The following is a 23,876-nucleotide window of genomic DNA, read 5'->3' as shown; positions in this document are numbered from 1 at the left end:
GGCCTCTCGGGAAAAGGACATGAAGTCGCCGCTTTACTGCTTGTCTCTTAGCCTTCCGATACCGCCATCCACGGCACCTCGGGTGACTCTCCGATCGCGAAACGCAGTAACAGTGATAAAGTCCAACATTCTCATAATGATATACAGGCAGGCGCTCTGAGTTGAAGGAGACGATGGATGCGCCCGAAGGACCTCGTCGCTTTTCATTTACTGCCAGCCCGCTCATTACACCTCTTGATGTGAACAAGTCAGCGCAGTATGGAACGATTGCTGATGTCTCCGAGCTCGAAGCGATCCTAGGAGAAAACGAAGAATCCCTCTCCACTACCGCCAGCCATGAAGCCAAACTCCTCCTCAAATACTCGGTACCGTTGACCATCACCTATCTACTGCAATACAGCTTCAGCCTCGTCACCATCTTCGTTGTCGGCCACCTAGGAACCGAGGAGCTTGGAGCCGTCTCCTTAGCCACCATGACGGCCAACATCACGGGCTACGCTATATACGAGGGTCTAGCAACCTCTCTTGATACCCTCTGCGCGCAAGCCTACGGCTCCGGCCGCAAAGAACAAGTCGGCCTACACCTCCAGCGAATGATCCTCCTTATGCTCCTCGTCACGCTCCCCATCGGGCTCCTCTGGACCTTCTCGGGCCCCATCCTCGCCGCCCTCGTCCCAGAAACAAAACTCGCCCACATGGCTGGCAACTACCTCCAAGTCCTCCTTTTCAGTTGCCCCGGCTACGCCATCTTTGAAGCCGGAAAACGCTTCGTGCAAGCCCAGGGGCTCTTCAACGCCAGCCTCCTCGTCCTCCTCATCTCCACCCCCTTAAACATGCTCTTCAACTACCTCTTCGTCTTCACCTGGCACTTACACCTCCGCGGCGCAGCCCTCGCAACCGTCCTCTCCAACACCCTCCTCCCCATCCTCCTCCTCCTAATCATCTCCTTCATCTACCCTTCCTCCCTAGAATGCTGGACCGGCGTCTCCCGCTCCGCCCTCCGCAACTGGACTCCCATGCTCGCCCTCTCCCTCCCAGGCATCATCATGGTCGAAGCCGAATGGCTCGCCTTCGACATCCTCACTTTCTCCACCTCGTTCCTGTCCACCGCGCACTTGGCCGCCCAGTCCGTCGTCATGACCACCTGCGTCGTCATGTTCCACGTCCCCTTCTCCGTCTCCGTGGCCGTCAGCACGCGGCTAGGCAATCTCATCGGCGCCGGCGCGCTGCACGCCGCGCGCACCGCGACGAGGACGTACGTCCTGATCTTCGCCGTCATGGGTGTCGTAGACGCCATCGTGATTGCCGCCCTGCGCGACGTGCTTCCCAGCGCCTTCTCGACGGATGCAGACGTCGTCAGGATCGCGTCCGGCACGATGCCCGTGTTGGCCGTTTTCCAGATCTGCGATGCGAGTACCGCGTTGGTGAATGCGGTGTTGCGCGGCCTTGGGGCCCAGAAGATCGGCGGGTGCGTGAATCTGGGCGTGTATTACGGGATCGCGGTGCCGCTGGCGCTGTGGCTTTGTTTTGGGGCGCCGGCGATGGAGTTGAGGGGTTTGTGGGTTGGGTGCGTGGTTGGGAGTGGTTTGATCAGTTTGGTCGAGGGGGGTTGGGCGTGGGGATGTAGATGGGAGGAGGCGGTTGAGAGGGCGAGGGTGAGGGGGAGAGATGGGGAGGGGGAGTGTTGAAAAGGTCTAAATTAAAGCGTGGGTGCTTGATGACGGACTGAGAAATTGGACGAACGATCGAATTGACGGAGTCTGTCTTGAACTGAACTTTTGCTTGGGTATCTGAAACAACATCCCGAGTGCCTTCGTCGGCGCAGATTAGCTGAAACATGTACGGAATATATACACACCTCATCCCAGATTAAACTCATCCGCCATACCCGCAGACCGCATAAACTTCTCTCTCGCCCTAATCGCTTTTCGCATCTTGGCCGCCTCCTCACTGGGATCCACCTCCGGCACCTCCGCCTTGCCCTCCCCATTTGTCTTCTTCTGTCCACCTCTCGCCTTCGCAGCCCCCTTCCAACTCTCCCTCCCAGCTCCCGTCCTCAAACCAGGAACCTTCATCCCACTCGGCCTCTCCCTCAGCGCGAACGCCTTCGCCAAGTGCCCCAAATGCAACTGCTTGATATCAAAGTACCCCCTCTCAGCCGCTACATGCGTCGCGTAAGCCCTGACATGGCTCTGATACGCGCGTCTGGCGCTCTCCAGCCTCGCCGGCGAAGCGAGCGTCCACCTCTCCACCTGCAACTGCAGATCCGTAGCCTTGTCCATGTAGGCAGTCTTGTCGTTGGCCACGCCCGAGGTGACGAGCCCCTTCCTCAGAATCTCGTCGGCGTCCTGCCGCGTTATGTGCACGGCCGACTCGCCGTCCTTGCGGTCGCTCTTCAGAATCTCGACGTACCCCTCTTCGCAGCCTGGCATGAGGAAGATGCATGCGCGGCCGTCGCGGCCCGCACGCGCGGTACGTCCTATGCGGTGGAGATGATCTTCACGAGCGAATGCTGGATCGAATTCAACGACGAGGTCTACGTTGGGAAGATCAAGACCACGGGACGCGACGTCTGTGGCGAAGAGAACGCTGGGTTCCTTGTTCCTGGTGAAGTGCGCCAAGGTGGATGTGCGGAGAGATTGGGGTAGAGATCCGTGAAGGCGGTAGGCGGTCACTGAGTGTGTTTTGCGAGACAGGACGGGGGACGTGGCGTGAGTGACTGTGAGTTTAGTGGGGTCGGCTTGAAGAGCGGCTTTGGCCTCTTTGGCTTTTTTCTTCGGAGAACCCTCTTGCGTTTCCTCACTTTTAGATTCGGACTTCTCCTCGGATTCCTCGAGCTGGTTGGTGAAGATGTCGAAGTGGAAGTCGACCGAGTCAGCGCAGGAGATGAAAACGATGGCTTTCATGACGGAACCTTTCCGTGCAAAGGCGCGTTTGAGGAAGCTGATCAGTGATACCAGTCGCAGCTTGGGAGCTACCACAGCAAATGACTGCTTAAGCTGCGCCGGTGCGTGGAACACCTGGTCCTCATTATCCCCGGCCTTCTCCCCACCGCGCTCTTGAGGATCGCTCTGGATGTGCACTGCATCCTTCAAGCTGATCTGGCCAAGTCGCTCAACATCCATCTTCATGGTAGCCGAACAGAGAATCGTCGTCCGGCGTTCCGGGAGTCCCGGTATCTGTGATCTTGCGTCTTTCCTCGCCCGCATACGCAGGTTCAGGTTGCTGACAATCTTCTGAATCTCTTCCTCGAATCCCAGCTCCATTAATCGATCCCCCTCGTCTAGAACCAGCCACCGCACATTGCTCACATCGAGAGCCTGCGTATGTTCCAAATGATCTGCCAGTCGACCGGGCGTGGCGACCAAGATGTTCAGACCTTTTCGTAGCCTCGCCTTCTCCGATTTCTTCTTCTCTCCACCGATCACAGTGCCGGCCACTAACCAGTGAGCACACCGTAACAGGTTCTCCAGGACTATTGCGATCTGTTTGCTGAGTTCGCGAGTGGGCGCTAGTATTATGGCGAATAGACCGGAATTCCTCTGCACTGCCTCGTCGACTTTCCGCTTCTTCATATTCGCGGATAAATCCATCAACTTCTGTACGATGGGTAACAGGTAAGCTAACGTCTTGCCTGAGCCCGTCTCTGCTTGTATGAATGCGTCCGAATCTTCCTTGAGCAATTGTGATACAGCGGCTTTCTGGATTGCCGTAGGCGCTTTCATGTCCATCTTGTTCAACAGATGTGTCGCTAGCGTGGGCGATATGCCGAGGGAAGTGAACGTATCAAGTTCGCTGTTGAGGGGTGCATTCGAAGGTTCGACGGGAGCATCGTTCGCCGGGTCTTCTATCGGCAAGGACTGAGTGGTAGACGCGGGATTGTACGAGAACAGCGAGGAGATAATCTGCCTGTTACCGCCTTTTGGTTTCTCGCCTGGCTTCTTAGTGACCTCTGCGTTCGTGTGAGGTCTGAAATTCCCATTTTCCTCGGGCTTCCCAGATGTTGGCCTGAAGTCACCACTATGCCTCGCTCTTTTGGTCTGTCTTTCAAGATCGGGACTCCCCGAGACCCGCCGCGCCCTTTCTCCTAGTTCGGTATCATTCGCATTCGTCGAAGACTTCGATCTCACTGCTGCCTCTCCGTTCAGGCGTCCGCTCGCTTTCGCATGCCAGTTCGCTGCCGCTTTCTTCGCTGTTAACCTGTCTTTCCATGTTCCTCCCTTGAACTTCGGTTTGTTCAGAATGCCGCTGTCCGGAATCGAGAAATTGAGGAGCATGCCATCTTCGGCCATTTTTAATTTCGAAGAGAATTCAACGAGGACGGCAAGACTGCGCACCTCCGCTCAACACTGGAACTTTGCCAGAAATTATCCTTGCTAGCTTCGAGAGGACGCTGAGTAAGAAGTGTGGCTGGGGAGCCCCGCAACTCGTGGCGGCGCGGATCTGCGGATCTCGTCCGAGTCCGTGCTCAAGGACAACCTCGGCACGTGACTTGCACTGACATTACCTTTTCTGAATGACAATTGCATGAACATGACTGAGGTGGTATTTGCATGGTTGCTGTCCCGGCCCTCGGCAGCTTCATAATCCCTTCGGCCCTTGAAAGAGGACCTTGAGCAGCCATGGGAGGGTCTTTACGCTATCCTTCCGACCTTCTAAAGCGTCTCTGTCAATCAACAGCTCGTTCACCGACGGGCTGTCTCCGAAGAAGCAATCATCGGGTTGGACCTATCATCCCTAAACGCCAGTTCACTGTTTCCTCTACGTTAAAAACCGAGGTCTTCCACGATGTTGCCGCTCTACGGAAATACCGAAAAAACCTTCTATTCAACAACCGCACAGTTGGCCTAGTCCCCACGATGGGTGCACTGCACGAGGGGCATTTATCGTTAATCCGCAAAGCTGCTGCTGAGAATACGGATGTCTTTGTGTCTATATATGTCAATCCTACCCAGTTCGGTGTCAATGAGGATTTGGACTCCTATCCCAAAACATGGGAGGCTGATATGCGACTCTTGGAAACCCTGGATAAAGAGCTAGCTGCCTCTGGGGCTGGAAGACTGTCTGTCGTCTTTGCGCCGAGTACGAAGACCATGTATCCCACGTTGCCTCCGGACAGCAATATTCCCGGCAAAGGATCGTTCGTTGAAATGCGCCCTTTGGGCCAGCTTCTGGAAGGAAAGTCAAGACCTGTCTTCTTCAGGGGAGTCGCCACTGTTTGTATGAAGCTGTTCAATATCTGCACACCGGACCGGGTTTATTTCGGACAGAAAGATATTCAACAGACTGTTGTTATCAAGAACCTTGTAAAAGACTTTCATTTGGATATGGATGTCAGGATCGGCGCAACGCAGCGGGAAAGCGATGGCCTTGCTCTGTCCTCACGAAACGTGTATCTCGGTGCTCGACGCCGGTCGGTGGGCATTGTGCTCAACCAGGCTCTGAGAAAAGCGGAGGCACACTTCAAAGAGGGGAAGAGGAAGCGCGACGATATCCTGTGGGCCGCTCATGACCACGCGAATAGTGTGAAACTTGCACAGGAAGAGCTGCCAGCAAACCAGAGAGCCTTATTCGAGGTGGATTATATCAGTTTAGCGGACCCAGAGACCATGGAAGAGATCGCCGAGGTGGACGAGACGAAAGGCGCCATTCTGAGTGGAGCTGTGAAGATGTTGCCTGTCGAGGAACCCCAGGAGGGTGAAAACCTGGGGGTTGGTGGTGGCCAGATTCCCGTCCGGCTGATCGATAATATCGTGATTGACCCCGTCCAGAAGCAGAGCTCGTCATGAAATCTGCAGTATATGAAAGATATAAATGCAATCGATGCTTGGTCGCCACCCCTGTCACCCTTCTCTGTAGAGAACCCCGGTGTGAGCAAGCGCCATTAACGTCTGCGATTTGAGTGCAAACTACTTCTTGAGGTTAATATTAATCATAATGATTGTAGAGGTTGCCGTGCTGCATAGAATGAAGACAGTTCTCTGTCTAACCCTAACGTTGCACTACTTTGAATTGGATCAGCCTCTATATCATATTCCGATCGACTGCATTACATCTTTCGTAACTCTACTGTCTAATACTGCATATACCGTTTCTATACAACAGGGGTAGCTATTCTGGCGCGTTGGATCTATGCGCACGGACTCAACATTTGGAGCACACGTCCTGTCGGCGGGCGGGGCTAGCACACATCAACCTCTCCACACCATCATGCTCTAGATCTATTAGCCCTAGATGCTACAGACGTACCTGGATATATGGTCTATAAGCTTACGCCAGGAGGGTGTGTATTTGGCGTTATAATATGCTGGCCCAATCCAGAGCACCGGCAATTCCTCCTTCTCACGACCACGACTCAGATAGCTCGAATGGCCACTATTCGCGCCCTGCATCCCTAGATGCTCGATCCAATGTGTCTCTATCGTTATCCGAAGGCGAAAATGCCTACGAATTGCAACCTCTCTCATCAGAAAACTCTAAGAGGCATGGTGGCGCAGTCGAAGATGATGAGGAACCTGGCAGCGCAATGCTGAAACCACGAAGGCTGTCCCTGAGCTCGATACAAAGCTATGAACTTTACACACCGGATGAAGACCGCTCTGTGCGGAGAAAACTGGATAGAAGATTGGTTGGCTTCATGGCTCTGCTGTATATGCTGAGCTTCCTGGATAGATCCAGTGAGCAACCCTTGTTTTGGATAGGAGCAGAACGACATTTGGGCACACGTCGGGCTATGCTAGGAAATGTAGCTGATCTGATATTGCAGACATTGGCAATGCGCGTATAGCAGGCCTCAGTGAGGATCTCAACCTCAGCTCCAAGCAGTTTGGATGGCTGCTCTGGGCCTTCTACATCACCTACATCATCTTCGAATGGATGACTCTCATGCAAGTACTCCGCTCATTTCGAACAATATGCCCCTTGAAGCCACCTACGGAATCCAGGACCGTGCTGACAGGCTGTGTGTAGGTATCGACTTGTTCCAGCTCACATATACATTTCACTTTGTATCCTGTCTTGGGGGATCATTGCCTCTGGGCAAGCGATAGCGACGTCATTCCCCGTTCTATTAATTCTTCGGGCGCTTCTAGGAATAGGCGAAGCAGCTTTTGGGCCTGGTGTCCCATTCTATCTTTCCTTTTTCTTCAGGCGAAATGAGCTGGCTTTGAGAACGGGACTTTTTATCTCTGCTAGCCCTCTGTCTGCGTCTTTTGCTGGTGCTTTGGCATGGCTAATCACCACACTTGGAGAAGAAGGGCCTATCAGACCATGGAGGCTACTCTTCTTGCTCGAGGGGTTCCCGAGTGTCATTGTGGCTGTCTGGGCTTGGAGCTTCGTGCCTGACGGACCTGGGACAGCGAGATGGTTGACGACAAGGGAAAAAGAAGTAGCAGTCCTGAGGCTTAGGAAAGAGCGCGAAGAATCAGAGGAGCAGTCTGAACGAGAGAAATTCAGACGTACGTCTGAGACACCCAGGGGTGTGAATTTCAGTGAGGTCCTTCAGACCCTCAAGGACCCGAAGTCTTACATCACTGCAGTAAGTGACATGGTTGACTATCTTTCACGTCACTCACAGAAAGTCAGTTTATGTTCTTCAGTTGCAACGTGGCATTCAGTTCCATGCCAGTCTTTATGCCCACGATCATCCGGGAGATGGGATACTCCTCTATACACGCCCAGGCCCTCTCGGCGCCTCCTTACCTTTTCGCGTTCGCCGTAGTCATCTCAACAGCATATCTCTCCGACCGACACCGCTCGCGCTCCATGCCGTTAATCTTCCATTCTTTGCTAGCGTGTATGGGTTACTCCATCCTCACCATTACCGGGTACTACAAAATGCCCGACACTACCATCCGCTACATCGCACTGTATTTTGCGACAGCCGGCTTCTTCTCCGCCATCACCATCATCATTACCTGGACGATTAACAACCAAGAAAGTGATAGTAAGAAGGGGACAGGTATGGCCATTCTCAACGTTATCGGTCAAACTGGACCACTTGTAGGGACCAGCATCTTTCCGAGAGAAGACGGCCCTTGGTATTTCAAGGGTATGGCTATATGCGCAGCATTTATGCTTGTTGTTTGCATCTTGACCGTGATATTGAGGCTGGTGCTTCAAAAGCAAAATCAAAATAAGAGGGAAGAAAGAAGTGCCGTGTATGCTGGTGTGCCGCTCGAGGAAGGCGGTTTGACGATGGGTGAGCGGAAACCTTTTGAGTTTATTTTATGATTTGGACACTTTTATACCATTTTATCACAGTTCAACGCTATATGCTTTTTCGTCTGCAGTTCCAAGAATGCAAAGCCGTGAAGAATACACTCGTCACGTGGAGGGAGCCTTTTCTTGGACTTGTTAGTCAGCAAACCTTGTTGACGTCCGCCAAGGATCCTTGCATGTTGACCGACACTTACCAAACACACTTGAAGTTCCACTGAGTGTCTTCGAATCGGCGTCCGTAAATGTTCCACGCTGGCGATGGTTGGAAGACGTGGCTGGATCTATACACGAATCCCGCTAATTGATTGAGTTGACGGTGTAACCTTCTAATATCACGGCCAAGTCATCATCGCAAACGATTACTAGTTCTGCCTAGTTGTACCAATATGGACGCTCCAAGGTCCGACTCCCAGAGCCGGGAGCGAACGGACTCTATAGCGGCATCTATAACGGTCACAGAGTCCAGCTTTCCTGACAGAGGTAGTGAGAGCACAGTGGATTCGCCACTGACCTCTGCGGCGGACCCAGGCGAGCTGCCTTCAAGTGACTTCAAGCCGGAGGCAGACCTGGAGAAAGCGCCTGGTGTGCAACGTGGTGCCACGGAGCCTACCAAATTTGGCGGAGAGGAGGAGGACCCAGCTGTCCTGGTTTCTTATGCAAGGTCCGGAAGCCCATCCGCGATGCAGAGGAGCACTGTGGAGACTGTGCATAAGGGCGGGGAGGAGGTGATCAACAGGATGCACAAGTTCTCGCTCTATGAAACGAGCACGCGGTTTTACCTTGTTGGCGCGGACATCATGGACAAGCACTATCGGGTTCTGAAAATTGATCGCACCTCGCCACCTGGGCATCTCAATATCTTCGAGGACGATATCATTTACAGTAAACGGGAAATGAATCAGCTTTTGAACGCTATTGATGACGGCAACAAGGGAACCGGAGGTATGAAACTTAAATGTAGTGCATGGGGGGTCCTAGGCTTCATACGCTTCACAGAGGCATACTACATGCTGCTCGTCACCAAAAGGGCACAAGTAGCAATGATTGGCGGCCACTACGTCTATCAAGTAGACGGGACTGAGCTGATACCTCTTACCACTGGATCGACATCGCGCTTCCAGAAAGACAGAAACCCAGAGGAGGCTCGTTTCTTGAGCATCCTGAACAATCTGGATCTGAATCGGTCATTCTACTTCAGCTATTCCTACAATATAACCCGCAGCCTTCAACAAAATATGATCCACGAGCGAAAGGCGCTCAACGAGGGACGCGTCAAGCCCGACCCGGATTTTCAGGATATGTTTGTCTGGAACCACTACCTTCTGGATCCTGCTCGAGACGCCCTCAAGAATGTGTACGATTGGTGTCATCCAATAATACACGGCTATATTGATCAGTCATCCCTCGATATCTATGGCCGCAGGGTTTACATCACGATCATCGCACGACGATCTCGATTCTTCGCTGGAGCACGGTTCCTCAAGCGGGGAACCAATGATTTGGGCTACGTTGCCAACGATGTCGAGACGGAACAGATCGTGTCGGATGTTTTGAATACGTCCTTCCACGCGCCTGGCCCCCGGTTGTACACAAGCCCTAATTATACATCCTATGTCCAACACCGTGGAAGTATCCCCTTGTATTGGACCCAGGATAATACCGGTGTGACACCCAAGCCGGATATTGACCTCAACCTTGTCGATCCGTTTTACACTCCTGCGGCCCTTCACTTTGACAATCTATTCCAGAGATATGGATCTCCGGTATACGTTTTGAACCTCGTCAAAGCTCGGGAACGCATCCCACGAGAGTCGAAATTGCTACAAGAGTATAAAACCGCAATTGACTATCTCAATCAGTCGCTTCCGCAGAATCATAAGATTATATATGAGGCTTTCGACATGTCAAGAGCTTCCAAAACTCGCGGTCAGGATGTGATAGGCACACTGGAACAAATCGCCGAGAAAGTCATCCGAGTTACCGGCTTCTTCCATAACGGTGAGACAAACGTCGATACTCCTCGCGTGCAGAATGGTGTCGCGAGAACCAACTGTATCGATTGTCTTGATAGGACCAATGCCGCGCAGTTTGTGATAGGAAAGCGGGCACTGGGTCGCCAGCTCCATGCGCTGGGGGTCATTTCGGGGAAGACAGTGGAGTTTGATACTGACTGCGTTGAGATCTTCACGCGCATGTTCCACGACCATGGTGACCAGATCGCGATCCAGTATGGAGGTTCTCACTTGGTCAATACCATGGCTACATACCGAAAACTCAATCACTGGCAGAATAGCTCAAGGGATATGATGGAGAGCTTCAAGAGATATTATCACAACTCTTTCCTCGATTCGCAGCGGCAAGAGGCATACAACTTATTCCTAGGAAACTACATCTTCACGCAAGGGCAGCCGATGCTGTGGGATCTCCAGACGGACTATTACCTTCATCATGAAGATCCGCGCACGTGGCTCAGCAAGATCCGACGCAACTATATCAGCTGGTTCACTGCGGAGCACCTTGAAAAGCGAGTCCTTCCTCCGCTCACCGGCGAATGGTCCCAGAAAAAGCTTGACCATGGAAGTGTAGCCCGGCATGATGACTACTGGCTCGAATACTACCGTCCTCTCGCCTTATCCTCCTTTCTCAAGGTTTTTGCGTACCGTTTGAACGACAAGTCCGGCCCTCAGCGGCCGGATAAAACCATCCCACTGCATCCGGAAGATTTCTCTCCCTTCGTCGTGCGCAGGAATCGAAATGACCATCACTCGCCCAAGAAGATACGAAAGGGAGTCACCATCGTCGACCCGTCCAGCGAAACCGACTCGGGCCCCAACACCGCCGCACCCCATCTCCCTCCCACATCCACCGATTACGACTCTCCAACGACGCATTCCATCCTCCGCGAGTCGCACTTTGAAACCGAACTTCCGCTTTCCGCACCAACGCCACGGCCTGCCTATCCTTCCCTCACAACGTCCTCGTCTACTGGCTTTGGCTCCGGCGCACCAAGGAATTTTGTCCCGGCGGACAAGGCGCTCATGAATCAGTGGACGCTCACGCAATTCTACGAGAACAGCCTCAATCCCTCCGTCTCACTGGGCGAACAGGACGAATACAGGCGGTACATTGAGCATCCGCTAAATCTGCCCTTGGTGGTAAGCAGTGAGACGGCGTCCGCCGACGACCCCAGCGCGCTTGAATACTACGAGTATCTGAACATGGGCGAGGAGCAGTGCGATGGACTAGGTTCAGGTCCCGCGCATGTGGAAAAGGAGCCCGCCATACAGCCATTCGACGGACCCAACAGAAACGAAGCAGACATGAGCTCCAGGCGCGCCTCAGTAGCAAGTATCCCCTTCTCGCTCATGTCGGTCAACGCCACGCCCTTTGCGCACCCTGCCGAACCGTCCTTCCCCCACGGCCACTCCCACCAGCACTTCCCGCATTCGGCCTCCATCTCCTTCTCTGAGCCCTTTCCGCATCCCAACCCCAATACGCATGCACATGCACATTCACTTGCCTCGCGCCCCACTACCTCCGCCAGCGGTAGACCCAGACTCCAAGAGAAGGAAAAGTTCACCGTTCCCCCCGAAGATATCGAGGAGTTTGAAACGTACCTCCGCGTCGAGGAGAATCCGCTCGATGTGCGCGACGAGGATCGGCAGAAGAAGCGGTATAAGGCGTATCGGCAGTGGTTGAGGGGGAAGAGCTTCTTCAAGCAGAGTAAGGTGGATCCGGAGTGGAGGGCGCAGTTGGTGGGGCGGTAGGGAGTTGTGCTCTCGTTTCTTCTTTTTTCGGTGTTCGCCGTTAGGTTTCCCGTTGAGATGTTTGGGTATGCGTAGGTGGATGGTTAGAATAGATACCAAGCATCTGATGGCCTGCACTTATAGTTGTCCTCGTCTGTTACAATGTGATCCAGATATTTGACATACCTGATTTCAGTTGCGTCGTAAACGGATTGATTGTTCCTGCCTCCAATAAGTGTGTAGACCAAAATGAAGACAGAAGATTCAATGGATCGATTATCACGCATAGCAATCGTATTCCCCACCTATGCAGTTTATACAAATACCACATCGTACCCCCGATAGACACTGAGGCAGGGAGTCAAGGTATAAACATCACATCCGCTCTCACACATCCCAAAGCCATGCCGCTGAAAGCGAAAATGAAAACACCCGGCACTCCCGTCCAAACCCTCATTACCGCCAGCCCCATCTACTTCTTCCCAGCCCAGACCCGCATATACACGCATACAGCCCTCTCTGTCTTCTTCCCTCACGGCACATACAACCGCGAATACGCCACCACATTGGCGCGGCAGCACACACACGTGGTATAATTCTTGGCGGCCAGGCCGACCCTACACTCATCGCAGAGACTCAGGCACCCACATGGCCAGACAAGAATGGTGCGCGGCGCGAGCTGGCAAACGACGCACTGCGGGCCCTCGGAGCCCATGCCTTCGGCGCCGGAATCCCATGTGCTCGAACCCGCGCCGCCGTCAGCCCTGTTGGATCCAGCGACGTGCCGCCGATCGAGGATGAATTGCTCAAGGAGCTTTTCTTCGTCTTCGTCGCTCATGTGCGCGTCGGTGGCGAGGTTGATCGGGAGGCGCGAACTCGTCAAGAGGCGCATTTCCTCCTTTTCCTTCTCTCTCCTGAAGCGGGATCTCGTCATGATACCTGGGGATTGCAGGCTTCGAGAGAGCAAGCGCGCTTCTTCTCGATCTTCGCGTGTCTTTGGGTCCAGCAGGTGCGCGAGGCGGGAGATGTCGAGCATGGCAGGTTGCGGCGTAGACTCCCTCGTACTTGTGAAATGTGCTTGAGTCGGCGTCCGTTGTCCATCGCTGATGTCCGACCACTCTGAAGCATTCGTCGACATGGAGACCACACTCGTAGTATCGTCCTCATCCTCGTCATTGACCTCGGGCTCATAATCACCGCTCGTATCGACATCTCCCCACTGCCCACCCTGCTTCCACCAGGAATAGAGATAATGATCCATTAACTCCTCCCCATGTTCAGCTCCCCAATCATCATACGTCCCCGTCCTGCGAAGACCTTCTCTTACATAATCCTCCACATCAAGGTCCTCCAACGGATGCTCCTGCATCAGTTCATCGACCCAAGACCAAGGCTGACTCGATCTCGCCCATGGCGGGATCTTCGACGACAAAGCCTTCTGACCAGTTTCATCGACAGGACCAGGACCTGCTAGACGACGCAGCCATGCAGGTCTATATCTAATGCGAAGGCTCCTCAGGACGGCAAACATCGCTCTCGCCTGGATGGCCAGCAAGAGCCGACAGATACCGTTGAGGAACTGGTACGCCAGAAGGAAGCGACCCTCGCGTTGCCGAGCTCCGACGCCGCCGTCAGGGCCCACTGCGCTCTTGTGTGCTGCTAAGCGGTCGTTATTCTGCCGCGTCTTGCGCTCGCGTGCGTAGCCGGAAGATGGATTTCCTGTGGAAGCTGCGTTGGTACCGGGTATGTCGACGGCTTCTATGCCTTCTCCCATGGTGTCCCTGAGCAACTCCGGCGGCACCGGAACCAACGATTGGCGAAATCGACGACGCCGAGCCAGGTACTCGGACAGCTTCTTCTTCTCAAGCCAACTCATAGACTCGACTCTGACCTTGGTGCCCTCATTCAGATACACGGCCTCACTCGCAGCTGTCAGGATTGTGAAGCCAATCTTGATGATGGCGGTGTAAAAGTCATCCTGCATGCTAATGGTAATCGGAGTGATTGCAGACAAGTGTATGTTGGCGTGTAGGTTCCTGTAAGCGACCCAGAAGCGCTCCTGTAACGAAGATGCGGGGGCCTGGCCAGGTGGTGGTGATAACACTGTCAGTATAAAGGCTAGGCCGTATATGGTCCCGCAGGCAAGGATACCAATGAGGATAAAGATGTGTGGCAAGAAACCCATTGCACACATGGCGTGGAACCTGACAACACCCTTCTGGAGACCTTGAAACGGTAGATTGCCGGCTCTCAGGAACATCCATGTCAAGGCAGACATGTACGCCGAGGCCCATATGCTCGTGGTGATTAGGCGAAGCTTTGCACGAAGACCTAGCATTGCTAAGACATGGCTGGTAAGATGACTGAAGCTGGAAATGATGGACAACAAGAGAACTTCAGGGGGAACATTGGCCATGTTCAGCAGCTGTGAGCGTGGCAAGGGGACGACGGTTCCATCAGGCGCGGGCACATTCCTGGGCTTCCAAAGCTGAGCCCAATCTATGCTCAGTGGTTTTGTGACCAGAGCCTCGGCCTCGGCAAAAGCTAATGAGTGTTCAAAGAGAGTCATGCCTGTTTCATGGAGCGGCCGTCGGCCTTGCAGGGCGCAGGATAGAGTCTCGACGAAGGCGCTGAACGCGAGAGAAACAAAGAACGGCCAAATGAGGCGGAGGGAGCCGGAAGCCCTTGTCAGGTTTGGCTCAGTCGGCAACATTCCCACTGCTGCGCAAGACGTGCCAAGCGGTTCCTGGAGCAGGAGAGCAGAGCTCATACGAAAGAGGAAACCGCCTTCTCCAGCAAAGTCAGTGTCCAGGTATGCTCCCGGAGAGCCATATTGTATTGTGGACCATGAGGGAGATGTCTGGCATCGCACGGCACGGAGCAAGGATTGAGCCCGATGGAGGAACAGCAGGATCGGGACGATGTAGAGCACGAACCTAACGTGCAGCTTGCGGAACGAGAGAGGAATACGACTAGAGGCATAGAACTGCGTTCGATTGAGCAGGATAGCCTGATGGAGACATGTCAACGTGATCCCCGGGGTAGGAGACAGGAAACATACCGTTGCCATAGTTGCGATGGCATACTTGGTGGCGAGGTACTCAAACAAGGTGCCGACATGTTTAAAGGCCAGGATCATGTCGTAAGTGTCGCTTTGCGGACTGGTCGCACCAGCGGTCGCCGCGGCGGTCGACTGCTGTACGAAAGTATTGGCAGTGTTAGCTAGGGTAGACGAAAGCAGAGTCGCATTGGTGACATTTGCGGCGGTTGGACCGGCAATGTTGGGGCCGCCGGAGCGAATCTTCGCAACCAGGCCGTCGAAGTGGTCGGGGACGAGGCCGGCTCTGTAGAGAAGGCGTGGGAAGACCAGGAGCAGATCGGCCGGCGATGGCAGGTAGGCCGTGGCGTTGGTCAGGGAGGAGCGAAAGACGAACTGGTCCATGCTGACGGTTACCTGCAGACAAACATGGCTCCACCGCTGCTTCAGTCGACCATGTATGAGAGTTAGTTGTACGGAGGAGTGAAAGCACGTTGGAATGCCTGAGGAGCCCGGAGACTTCTGACGCACTTCCGGCGCCTTTCCCGAAGAGGAAAATCTTGGCAATGTCGCTTTAATGTCAGCAGCATCCGATCTGGAAAACTCCCACGAGTTGGAGAGTAGAAGAATCATGGACAAGTCTTTCAGATACAAGTATTTAGCGGCCGCTTCCCGCTTTTGGACCGACGTTTGGGCTATTATCACCGTCTTACCGATGTTCATGTAACAAGGACGGACGCTGCGGGAACGCTCCCCATTTGCTCTGCTCACGTGCATCGATTCTGAGTATTCCGACGTTCCACAGGAGCACGACAGACTTGAGCGCTCAGGTCCGTCAAGTAATGTCGGTTTCACAGGCGCTTCTGCAAATACAAGCTCTTTGTTATGCTGGCATGCAGGGGTGCAAGGGAAAGAAAAATATATCTGGGGTTTTTTAGAGGGACTTGCAATTGGAGGCTAGATCATGGGCTATGCACGTCAGCGCTGCTCTTCATATGCGGAGCCATCAACATGTCAAAAGCCTGGATTCGTCACACGAGACGAGTTACTACTTTGGACCGCGGATCTCTGTAGCGATGGGTGGGTATTTATTAATCTGCATCTGTTAGTAGGTCTGTCATCTGAGGCTGTTGCTGTGGCACTGCATCATCCTCATCCCAGAGCTCCCAGGATGAACCCCGCCAGGGCAGCTAAGCGATATCGATAAGAGCGGTCCTGCTACCAAGACAACCAGGACGCTTGCGGCCAAAATAAGTCCAGATACAGATTCTTGAACGACTCATAGAGTGTAATACAGGAGACCAGTCGAGGCGCCGGCAAACCAATATGGCTTGCGCAGCAGGATATAGCTCCATGTATCCGTATTAAGCGCTGACAGATATTGTGGGGGTGCCAGCCCTGCCCTGCCCTCTCCGCACTTTCCAATGTTCTTGCGCCGCAGCATTGGATGGCGGGGGCCCATTTCTGGCCCGTGCATTTGACCTGGCCGATGGCGGCGCTGCAATGGATTCTGTCATCAACTTGCGGACCCACGAAAATTTCCATATCCTTGCCCTTCCTCGCCCATTGACTCAACCTCGCCCAGCCTTCACACAGAATAAGAACCGCCTTTCGCCCACCCTATCTCACTCTACTCCTTCATTCCCATTTTCATCCGCTTCCACCATGTGCCCTCCCGTCGACGGCACTCCCGCCAATGGCTCCAATGGCCATGCCAACGCCAACGGTGAAAACGGCGCACCTGGCAACCATCCCGGATACTCAGCCATCCAGTCCTCCCACAACCCCCATCCGCACCACAAGAGCCCCTACCAGCCCGTCGGCGACTTCCTCTCCAACGTCAGCCGCTTCAAGATCATCGAAAGCACCCTCCGCGAGGGCGAGCAGTTCGCAAACGCCTACTTCGACCTCGACGCCAAGATCAAGATCGCCAAAGCCCTCGATGAGTTCGGTGTCGACTACATCGAGCTGACCTCACCTGCCGCTAGCGAGCAGTCCAGGAGAGATTGCGAAGCCATTTGCAAGCTGGGTCTCAAGGCCAAGATCCTGACTCACGTCCGCTGCCATCTCGAGGACGCCAAAATCGCCGTCGAGACGGGTGTCGACGGCCTTGACGTTGTCATTGGCACTTCCAGCTACCTCCGCGAGCACTCGCATGGAAAGGACATGACCTAGTACGTTCAGCCTCTGCACCGTCTTTCACTTGCTCGTGCATTCCCCACCGCGGACAAGGAAGCCTGTCTAGTACTCCGAACCTCTACTAACCCGACGCAGCATCAAGAACACGGCGCTTGAAGTCATCGAGTTCGTCAAGAGCAAGGGCAAGGAAATCCGCTTCAGCTCCGAAGACTCCTTCCGGTCCGACCTCGTCGATCTCCTCTCCATTTACAGCGCCGTCGACAAGATTGGCGTGAACCGTGTCGGTATCGCCGACACCGTCGGTTGCGCCAGCCCCAGACAGGTCTACGATCTGGTCCGAACTTTGAGAGGTGTCGTCAGCTGCGACATTGAAACGCATTTCCACAACGACACCGGATGCGCCATTGCCAATGCCTACTGTGCTCTGGAGGCTGGTGCCACTCACATTGATACCTCCGTTCTGGGTATCGGTGAGCGCAACGGCATCACTCCTCTCGGTGGCCTGATGGCAAGGATGCTGGTCGCTGACCGTGACTACGTACGTTTTCTTCTGGTCATCCGCCTAATGATGGTCGCATACTTACCTCCCACAGGTGCTGAGCAAGTACAACCTCAAGAAGCTCAAGGAGGTTGAGGAACTTGTTGCCGACTATGTCGAGGTCAACGTTCCCTTCAACAACTACATCACCGGCTTCTGCGCATTTACGCACAAGGCCGGTATCCACGCCAAAGCCAGTGAGTATCTCCGAATCTTGTTGGTGGCATCCAGGTCTGACTCGGCACAGTTCTCAACAACCCCTCGACGTATGAAATCATCAACCCTGCCGATTTCGGTCTGACCAGATATGTGCATTTTGCCAGCAGACTTACGGGTTGGAATGCCATCAAGAGCCGTGCCGACCAGCTCGGTCTTAACATGACCGATGCGCAGTACAAGGACTGCACTGCCAAGGTCAAGGCGTTGGCCGATGTTCGGAAGATTACGCTGGATGATACCGACGCAATCATCCGCGCGTATCACCACAACCTTCACAACGAGAAGGAGGTGCCTCTCCTCGAGGGCTTGACCGCCGAGGAGAAGAAGAAGTACATCGCCGCCGAGCAGGAGCTTTCGTCGGAGAAGGAGAAGCGGCAATTGGAAGAGACGGCGGATGTCCAGGCCGAGGTGCCGGCCAACAAGAAGACCAAGACGGTCACCGTCTCATAGAGGAACTCACACTCGCACGAGTGGGTGTTTGCTTGGAGTTTCGCGCGTTTTCCTTGTCATGTCCGGGTCCTGGTTTGGGTATGAATGCATTATTCCGGCTTCGGAAAAGTTGTCTATTTTTTATTGTTTCCGATACCTGATCGATCTCCGACCGAACATGCGGTTGGCTCGAATCTGTATGCATATATGTATAGAGCGCTAGCAGATCGATATCCTGGTGACGAGAGCACATTGAGGGTGCTATTTTACATTCCTTTTGGATGAATGGATGCTCGGATTGATTTGTCTCCCGCCCTTATGTTCAATCTGTCTCTTACAGTGGGTATGTATGCTTGAGTAACTTTATTAATCGGGCCTCTCTTGGGGGGTGAGTTGCAGTCCCTGGCACGTGACAAGACCCACCCCTCAAGTCCACGGGTGCTCCGGCTCCGCGGGCGGGTCTCGATCTGCAGATCCCCTGGAAGACAGATAAAGCCCGGTCCAACAAACAATTGTTGCCCCTTGAACCCACGAACATTTGATTTCACTGCTTTACCACCACACCACGACTCCCCCTTCCCCCCGCTGATCTCTTCACCTTCACGTCCGTCAAAATGAGCAACACCGTCACTGTCACACAGGAATCCGTCACCCTCACGCAGAACCCGGAGATCACGGCGGAAAACGTCGTGCGCCTCTTCCCCGATGTCAACCAGAATGTTATCGGAGGCACGCACCACTCGGCCGCGCAGGACGGTGATTTGGCTGGGTACGACGAGGAGCAGATCAAGCTGATGGATGAGGTCTGCATCGTGCTGGACAACAATGACACGCCCATTGGCAGTGCGAGCAAGAAAGTCTGTAAGTACTACTCCCATGGTTTGCATTGTCCTTGCAGGCGCCGGTCTCTAACAGAACCCGCAGGCCACTTGATGGAAAACATTGACAAGGGTCTCCTCCACCGCGCATTCTCCGTCTTCCTCTTCGACTCCCAGAACCGGCTCCTCCTCCAGCAACGCGCGACCGAGAAGATCACGTTCCCCGACATGTGGACAAACACCTGCTGCTCGCACCCGTTGGGAATACCCGGAGAGACGGGCGTGGGTCTGGAGGAGTCGGTTCAGGGTGTCCGCCGGGCGGCGGTGCGCAAGCTGGACCAGGAATTGGGTATCAAGGCTGCCCAAGTGCCCCTCGACGACTTGAAGTTCCTCACACGGATACACTACAAGTCGCCGAGCGACGGCAAGTGGGGTGAGCATGAGAGTCAGTGGTTCTGGCAACGTCTGAACATGGACATACCACTGACTCCTTTGTGCTAGTCGACTACATTCTCTTCATCAAGGCCGACGTGGACCTCAACGTCAACCCCAACGAAGTGCGAGACACGTGCTACGTGAGCCAGGACGATCTGCGGACCATGTTCCAGGACAAGTCGCTGAAGTTCACGCCTTGGTTCAAGCTGATTTGCGAGAGCATGCTGTTTGAATGGTGGAACCACCTCGACAACGGACTGGGGAAGTACATGGGCGAGAAGGACATCAGGGTGATGCTATGACATAATGGAGAGGAAAGCCAAGTGAAGAACAGTACACAGTAGGAGGGCATGCAAGGGCGACAAACTGTAGCACACGTGTGGGAGGGGTTTCGGGGCGTGCGAACCCCTCCCGAGAACAGCGATTCGAGTGGGTAGAGACGGGCTCGGAAGAGGTTCTGCATGACCGTGCAGGCGGCGCCATTATGCCAACAAGACCACAATTGCTTTCTGGAGATACCATTTGACGAGTTTGCATCTAGCTAAATCGATCAAGTGATCAAGCAATCAACAAGCTACCCTCGTCTTGTGCTAGTTAGCGGTGTGCATTATCGGAGTGTAGTATCTCCTTTCCTCGGCTTCAGCTCTCTCCTTCGAGAGAGAGGAAACCAGATCCCATTGACAGACTGAACACGGACTCTTTGCGTCTGTCAAGCGGATTGCTCAAGTCCATATAACATTCTGTTCGACAGGGAGCTGAATATTGTAACATCCCCTCCTCTCCAACTTGCACAGCTCCTCTTGTCGAACGCCTCACAGCAGGTCCGTGCTCCATCTTTCCCGAGCACTAACTCTTTCCAGCAGCTTCAATTCACCCCCACTCGTCCACCTCCTCCAGGTCCACTTGCTGCCGTTGCTCTCCCGTCACCGTGCATGATTGCTCGATTCAGACTCCCCGGGTGGCTTTGCCTTGAGCGGTTTGAATACGAGCCTTGTCTTCCGAATTGGAGAAGGCTCGTTTGCAGCTTGCTATCAGCTATGCGCCCTAGACGCCAGTTCGCAGCCTCAGCGTGGCAGTGTGCTCTTCAGCTAAAGCTAGAGATGGCTATCTCATAGGACCGACAGCGGCTGGGATATCTCCTTCTAGATGTTCAGACGACGTTCCATGGGGTCATTGTAACCCAAGACTGGATTCGCCCTGTCAGCACCGCACCTGGCCATCGCCTCCACCTCTGGACAATGGCCTCGTGGCGCCAGCAGGGATCCATTGGATGCTGCCGAACGTTATATCATGGACAGGTCGGCGGTCCTTGCCGGCCACTGGAGCAACTTTGTATCACTCTGCGTCGCCGCCCTCCTTTCACTGGCTCTCTGCGGCACCAAACGGTCCTTGTCTCTCCACCCCCACGACCCCAAGTTTGTCCTGTCCAACAAGCCTTCAGTATCCTTCACTGCACGACGCATTCCGTCCCGCCAACTCACTGTACTCTGCCACTACTGCGTCCTTGTGGTCTGCTTCGCACAGCGTTGTGTCAGCATCCGAGCGTTCCGCCGTCCATACATAGAGGAACGCATTCCTCACTCCTGTCGAGTGGCACCTCCAACTCCAAAGTCATCCTGCAGGACGTCCAAATCAACCCCTACTCTTCGCTCCAGGCGATCTCATAGCCGCAGCCTATTGATGTCGGTTGATCTCCGTCAAGCCTTCACTTCGCTACGCTTCCCATCTCGGGTCGAATCCGTCTCGAGAACCCAGTTATCTAGAGTCCATACAGGGGACAGTAATCGTCCCGCTGAAACGTAGACCTGCTGGAAAAGGTATACCAGGCCTGCAACTGACTGCTTTGGCTCTCACTCTGTTGTGGCCGTATCTTCACCTAGAACTAACCGATGAAACAGTTTTGTGCTTGAACTAGGACTGACACCTTCAATCCCAGTTTTAGTGACACAGAACCACGGCCACTGCGCCTGTATTCGGACGAAGCTATCACGCTGGCTTGTTATACGGCTGTTCCCATTACCAAAAGAAGCGGCAGATCGCACTTGAACACTAGTAGAAAGCCCAGAGGCAAGCCGCAATCATGGCGAAAACCATCAGTCCCGTCACAGTCACCTATGTGCAAAAGTCAGCCGTGAAGCCCAGTAGACTCCCCCTTATCCATGCTCCGAATCTGCTGGCTCGAAGGCAGTCTGCTGTGACTACGATTCCGCCGCTGATTGACGGCGTCCGCATCGTCACGGCGGCAGAGTACAAGAAGGCAGCTGCTTGTCTGGCCGAGGCTTTTGCCGAGGACGACGTTGCGCGCTACTTCATCGATGTGCCTGACCGCGAGCACTGGACGGAGCAGGAGAAGTGGGATTTGCACGTCGAGATCCTCGAATATGTGACGTATGCTCACATCTTGAAGGGCCTTGTGACGACTTGCGGCGAGTTTGAGTCGGTGGCTCTCTGGTAGGTCGCTCTACAAAACCTCTCTCTTGGCAAAACTCTAACTGTCGATTCCTTAGGATGCCCCCCGGCCAGAACATGGACGACCTCTGGACCGTCTTCCGCAGCGGCATGTGGCGCCTCAACTACCGCCTGTCCGCTGAAGGCAAGCGGCGCTTCTTCAAGGAATTCCTGCCCCTCCTGCACGACGTCAAGCATACGGCCCTCCGCGAACGCGACGACGACAGCTGGTACCTCGTGTACATTGGCACGCGGCCCAGCGTGCGTGGCAAGGGGCATGCGCGCAAACTCATCGAGCATGTGACGAGGCAGGCGGATCGGGAGGGCCGGGCGTGCTACTTGGAGAGCAGCAATGAGGTGAACCCGCCGATTTATCGGAAGTTTGGGTTCGAGACGAGGAGGACGGTGCATTTGCAGAGGGGGGAGAGGAATGTTGCGTTGGATATTATGGTGAGGGAGCCCAGGGCGGTGGAGAAGGAGAGGAGGGATTCTTAGGCATTTGAGGGGAGGAGGTGAGGTGGATGATAGAGGTAGGGTGTGGGACGTTTCGCGAGGGACTTTCACTTCAACAGCTGAAATGTCTCGTGTATGTGAGAAGGGCGATCTAAATTGACAATCGGATAGGATAAGAGACGGACTAGGGAGCACAGCAGGGACGGATCGTTCTTTAACAGAACGGGATAACTAAACATTTTCTCTTTTTTTTTTCTCTTTTGTTTTTTAATTTCTGCTAAAGTCTACTATTTTCCCTTCTATCCCTAAAGTTTTAAGTAAGAGATAGTTTAACGTATTCCACCACCGAGTGTCGCACACCACCGAGTGTCGCACACCACCGAGTGTCGCAGAATCTCTTGGCAACCATCACCACCACTTCGACACGTAATGCCTCAACACCCGCAAGCAGATAGAACTCAGCAAGAAGGCAGGATCGAGCTTGCACTCCAGGCGTACAGCGACGGCCAATTTTGAAGCCTGCGATATGCTGCTAAGGCATATAATGTCTCAATACGAACACTCCAGCGAAGACATAACAGAACCTACGCCCGAGCCAATACCCGCCCTAATTGCTCTAAGCTTACCATGACTGAAGAGCAAACAATCGTACGATATATTCTTGATCTCGATTCACGAGGATTCCCGCCCCGGCTTTGTGAGGTGGCAGATATGGCAGATAAACTGTTGCGCGAGCGTGCCGGGAAGCCCGTAGGCAAGAACTGGGCAGAGAGATTTGTAACGCGTTCAGATAAGCTCCAAACTGCGTTTACCCGAGCGAAGGACCATCAGAGGATACGACAGGAGGATCCTGAGGTTATACGCACGTGGTTCAAGCTGGTGGAGGACACAATAGCCAAGTATGGTGTCCACAACAACGATATACACAACTTTGATGAAACTGGCTTCCAGATGGGTGTAATTGGGTCTATGAAAGTTGTTACGGGCTCAGAGAGACGCAATAGACCTAATCTCATCCAGCCAGGTGATCGCGAGTGGGTTACCGTCATCCAGAGCATCGGCGCCGCAGGGTACGTGACCCCGCCCTTCATTATCTATAAAGGACGCGTCCACATCTCTGCGTGGTACGAGGAGACAGATATCCCACGAGATTGGAAGCTCTCAGTCTCAGAGAATGGCTGGACAAACAATGACCTTGGTCTCGCATGGTTGAAGCATTTTGATGTGTATACAAAGGCACGTCAGGTGGGGGTATACCGGCTACTCATTATAGATGGCCACGAGAGCCACCTCAACCAGGCTTTTAAGGACTATTGCCTTGAGAACAAGATCCTAACGCTCTGTATGCCCTCCCATTCATCACATATCCTCCAGCCACTAGATGTGGTCTGTTT

The 23,876-nt window shown here is 53.9% G+C and overlaps 9 protein-coding genes across 9 annotated transcripts; 7 read left to right on the top strand and 2 right to left on the bottom strand.

Moving 5' to 3' along the window:
• Positions 1–170: 170 nt before the first annotated feature.
• Positions 171–1,661, top strand: EI97DRAFT_359548 (MATE efflux family protein; the record flags this gene model as incomplete). Its single annotated transcript, XM_033794937.1, has 1 exon — positions 171–1,661. A coding segment is annotated over one exon (1,491 nt), but the record flags the coding sequence as incomplete, so codon positions are not given.
• Positions 1,662–1,773: 112 nt separating this feature from the next.
• Positions 1,774–4,335, bottom strand: EI97DRAFT_63841 (DEAD-domain-containing protein). Its single transcript, XM_033802976.1, has one exon. The coding sequence runs from the start codon at positions 4,290–4,292 to the stop codon at positions 1,860–1,862; it is 2,433 nt and encodes an 810-aa protein (XP_033653083.1). The 5' UTR covers positions 4,293–4,335; the 3' UTR covers positions 1,774–1,859.
• Positions 4,336–4,514: 179 nt separating this feature from the next.
• Positions 4,515–5,906, top strand: EI97DRAFT_494507 (Nucleotidylyl transferase). Its single transcript, XM_033802395.1, has one exon. It carries the CDS (start codon positions 4,623–4,625, stop codon positions 5,787–5,789), a length of 1,167 nt encoding a protein of 388 aa, XP_033653082.1. The 5' UTR covers positions 4,515–4,622; the 3' UTR covers positions 5,790–5,906.
• A 283-nt stretch (positions 5,907–6,189) lies between these two features.
• On the top strand, positions 6,190–12,148 carry EI97DRAFT_494506 (uncharacterized protein). The gene is made up of 8 exons (XM_033802394.1): positions 6,190–6,677; positions 6,767–6,887; positions 6,970–7,537; positions 7,585–8,200; positions 8,587–10,154; positions 10,185–10,466; positions 10,509–11,591; positions 11,790–12,148. The coding sequence occupies exons 1-8, from the start codon at positions 6,305–6,307 to the stop codon at positions 11,985–11,987; spliced, it is 4,809 nt and encodes a 1,602-aa protein (XP_033653081.1). The 5' UTR covers positions 6,190–6,304; the 3' UTR covers positions 11,988–12,148.
• Positions 12,149–12,498: 350 nt separating this feature from the next.
• On the bottom strand, positions 12,499–15,408 carry EI97DRAFT_459015 (ubiquitin-protein ligase-like protein; the record flags this gene model as incomplete). Its single annotated transcript, XM_033800961.1, has 2 exons — positions 12,499–14,976; positions 15,028–15,408. The coding sequence occupies 2 exons, from the start codon at positions 15,406–15,408 to the stop codon at positions 12,499–12,501; spliced, it is 2,859 nt and encodes a 952-aa protein (XP_033653080.1).
• Positions 15,409–16,646: 1,238 nt separating this feature from the next.
• Positions 16,647–18,702, top strand: EI97DRAFT_501747 (homocitrate synthase). The gene is made up of 4 exons (XM_033802720.1): positions 16,647–17,177; positions 17,278–17,680; positions 17,736–17,877; positions 17,928–18,702. The coding sequence occupies exons 1-4, from the start codon at positions 16,669–16,671 to the stop codon at positions 18,347–18,349; spliced, it is 1,476 nt and encodes a 491-aa protein (XP_033653079.1). The 5' UTR covers positions 16,647–16,668; the 3' UTR covers positions 18,350–18,702.
• A 114-nt stretch (positions 18,703–18,816) lies between these two features.
• EI97DRAFT_433949 (Isopentenyldiphosphate isomerase) lies at positions 18,817–20,210 on the top strand. The gene is made up of 3 exons (XM_033798499.1): positions 18,817–19,189; positions 19,253–19,591; positions 19,648–20,210. The coding sequence occupies exons 1-3, from the start codon at positions 18,943–18,945 to the stop codon at positions 19,881–19,883; spliced, it is 822 nt and encodes a 273-aa protein (XP_033653078.1). The 5' UTR covers positions 18,817–18,942; the 3' UTR covers positions 19,884–20,210.
• A 423-nt stretch (positions 20,211–20,633) lies between these two features.
• Positions 20,634–21,637, top strand: EI97DRAFT_63741 (uncharacterized protein). Its single transcript, XM_033802975.1, has 2 exons — positions 20,634–20,966; positions 21,023–21,637. Exons 1-2 carry the CDS (start codon positions 20,852–20,854, stop codon positions 21,382–21,384), a joined length of 477 nt encoding a protein of 158 aa, XP_033653077.1. The 5' UTR covers positions 20,634–20,851; the 3' UTR covers positions 21,385–21,637.
• EI97DRAFT_63665 (uncharacterized protein) lies at positions 21,524–22,852 on the top strand. The gene is made up of 2 exons (XM_033802974.1): positions 21,524–22,032; positions 22,089–22,852. Exons 1-2 carry the CDS (start codon positions 21,662–21,664, stop codon positions 22,522–22,524), a joined length of 807 nt encoding a protein of 268 aa, XP_033653076.1. The 5' UTR covers positions 21,524–21,661; the 3' UTR covers positions 22,525–22,852.
• Positions 22,853–23,876: the final 1,024 nt, after the last annotated feature.

The sequence above is a fragment of the Westerdykella ornata genome (genome assembly GCF_010094085.1).
Source record: "Westerdykella ornata strain CBS 379.55 unplaced genomic scaffold EI97scaffold_13, whole genome shotgun sequence".
NCBI lineage: Eukaryota > Fungi > Ascomycota > Dothideomycetes > Pleosporales > Sporormiaceae > Westerdykella > Westerdykella ornata.
This window is presented reverse-complemented; position numbering and strand designations above follow the sequence as displayed.

What these genes read in the sequence shown, in the direction of transcription:
- EI97DRAFT_63841 (XM_033802976.1), bottom strand. Translation starts at nt 4,292, where the DNA reads ATGGCCGAAGATGGCATGCTCCTCAATTTCTCGATTCCGGACAGCGGC.
- EI97DRAFT_494507 (XM_033802395.1), top strand. Translation starts at nt 4,623, where the DNA reads ATGGGAGGGTCTTTACGCTATCCTTCCGACCTTCTAAAGCGTCTCTGT.
- EI97DRAFT_494506 (XM_033802394.1), top strand. Translation starts at nt 6,305, where the DNA reads ATGCTGGCCCAATCCAGAGCACCGGCAATTCCTCCTTCTCACGACCAC. An exon ending in GGAAGGCGGTTTGACGATGG is followed by an intron (nt 8,201 to 8,586) that starts GTGAGCGGAAAC and finishes AACGATTACTAG; the next exon opens with TTCTGCCTAGTTGTACCAAT. An exon ending in AGTATGGAGGTTCTCACTTG is followed by an intron (nt 10,467 to 10,508) that starts GTCAATACCATG and finishes AATCACTGGCAG; the next exon opens with AATAGCTCAAGGGATATGAT.
- EI97DRAFT_501747 (XM_033802720.1), top strand. Translation starts at nt 16,669, where the DNA reads ATGTGCCCTCCCGTCGACGGCACTCCCGCCAATGGCTCCAATGGCCAT. An exon ending in CATGGAAAGGACATGACCTA is followed by an intron (nt 17,178 to 17,277) that starts GTACGTTCAGCC and finishes AACCCGACGCAG; the next exon opens with CATCAAGAACACGGCGCTTG. An exon ending in CGGTATCCACGCCAAAGCCA is followed by an intron (nt 17,878 to 17,927) that starts GTGAGTATCTCC and finishes GACTCGGCACAG; the next exon opens with TTCTCAACAACCCCTCGACG.
- EI97DRAFT_433949 (XM_033798499.1), top strand. Translation starts at nt 18,943, where the DNA reads ATGAGCAACACCGTCACTGTCACACAGGAATCCGTCACCCTCACGCAG. An exon ending in CAGTGCGAGCAAGAAAGTCT is followed by an intron (nt 19,190 to 19,252) that starts GTAAGTACTACT and finishes CAGAACCCGCAG; the next exon opens with GCCACTTGATGGAAAACATT. An exon ending in CAAGTGGGGTGAGCATGAGA is followed by an intron (nt 19,592 to 19,647) that starts GTCAGTGGTTCT and finishes CCTTTGTGCTAG; the next exon opens with TCGACTACATTCTCTTCATC.
- EI97DRAFT_63741 (XM_033802975.1), top strand. Translation starts at nt 20,852, where the DNA reads ATGCTGCCGAACGTTATATCATGGACAGGTCGGCGGTCCTTGCCGGCC. An exon ending in GCTCTCTGCGGCACCAAACG is followed by an intron (nt 20,967 to 21,022) that starts GTCCTTGTCTCT and finishes ACAAGCCTTCAG; the next exon opens with TATCCTTCACTGCACGACGC.
- EI97DRAFT_63665 (XM_033802974.1), top strand. Translation starts at nt 21,662, where the DNA reads ATGGCGAAAACCATCAGTCCCGTCACAGTCACCTATGTGCAAAAGTCA. An exon ending in TTTGAGTCGGTGGCTCTCTG is followed by an intron (nt 22,033 to 22,088) that starts GTAGGTCGCTCT and finishes TCGATTCCTTAG; the next exon opens with GATGCCCCCCGGCCAGAACA.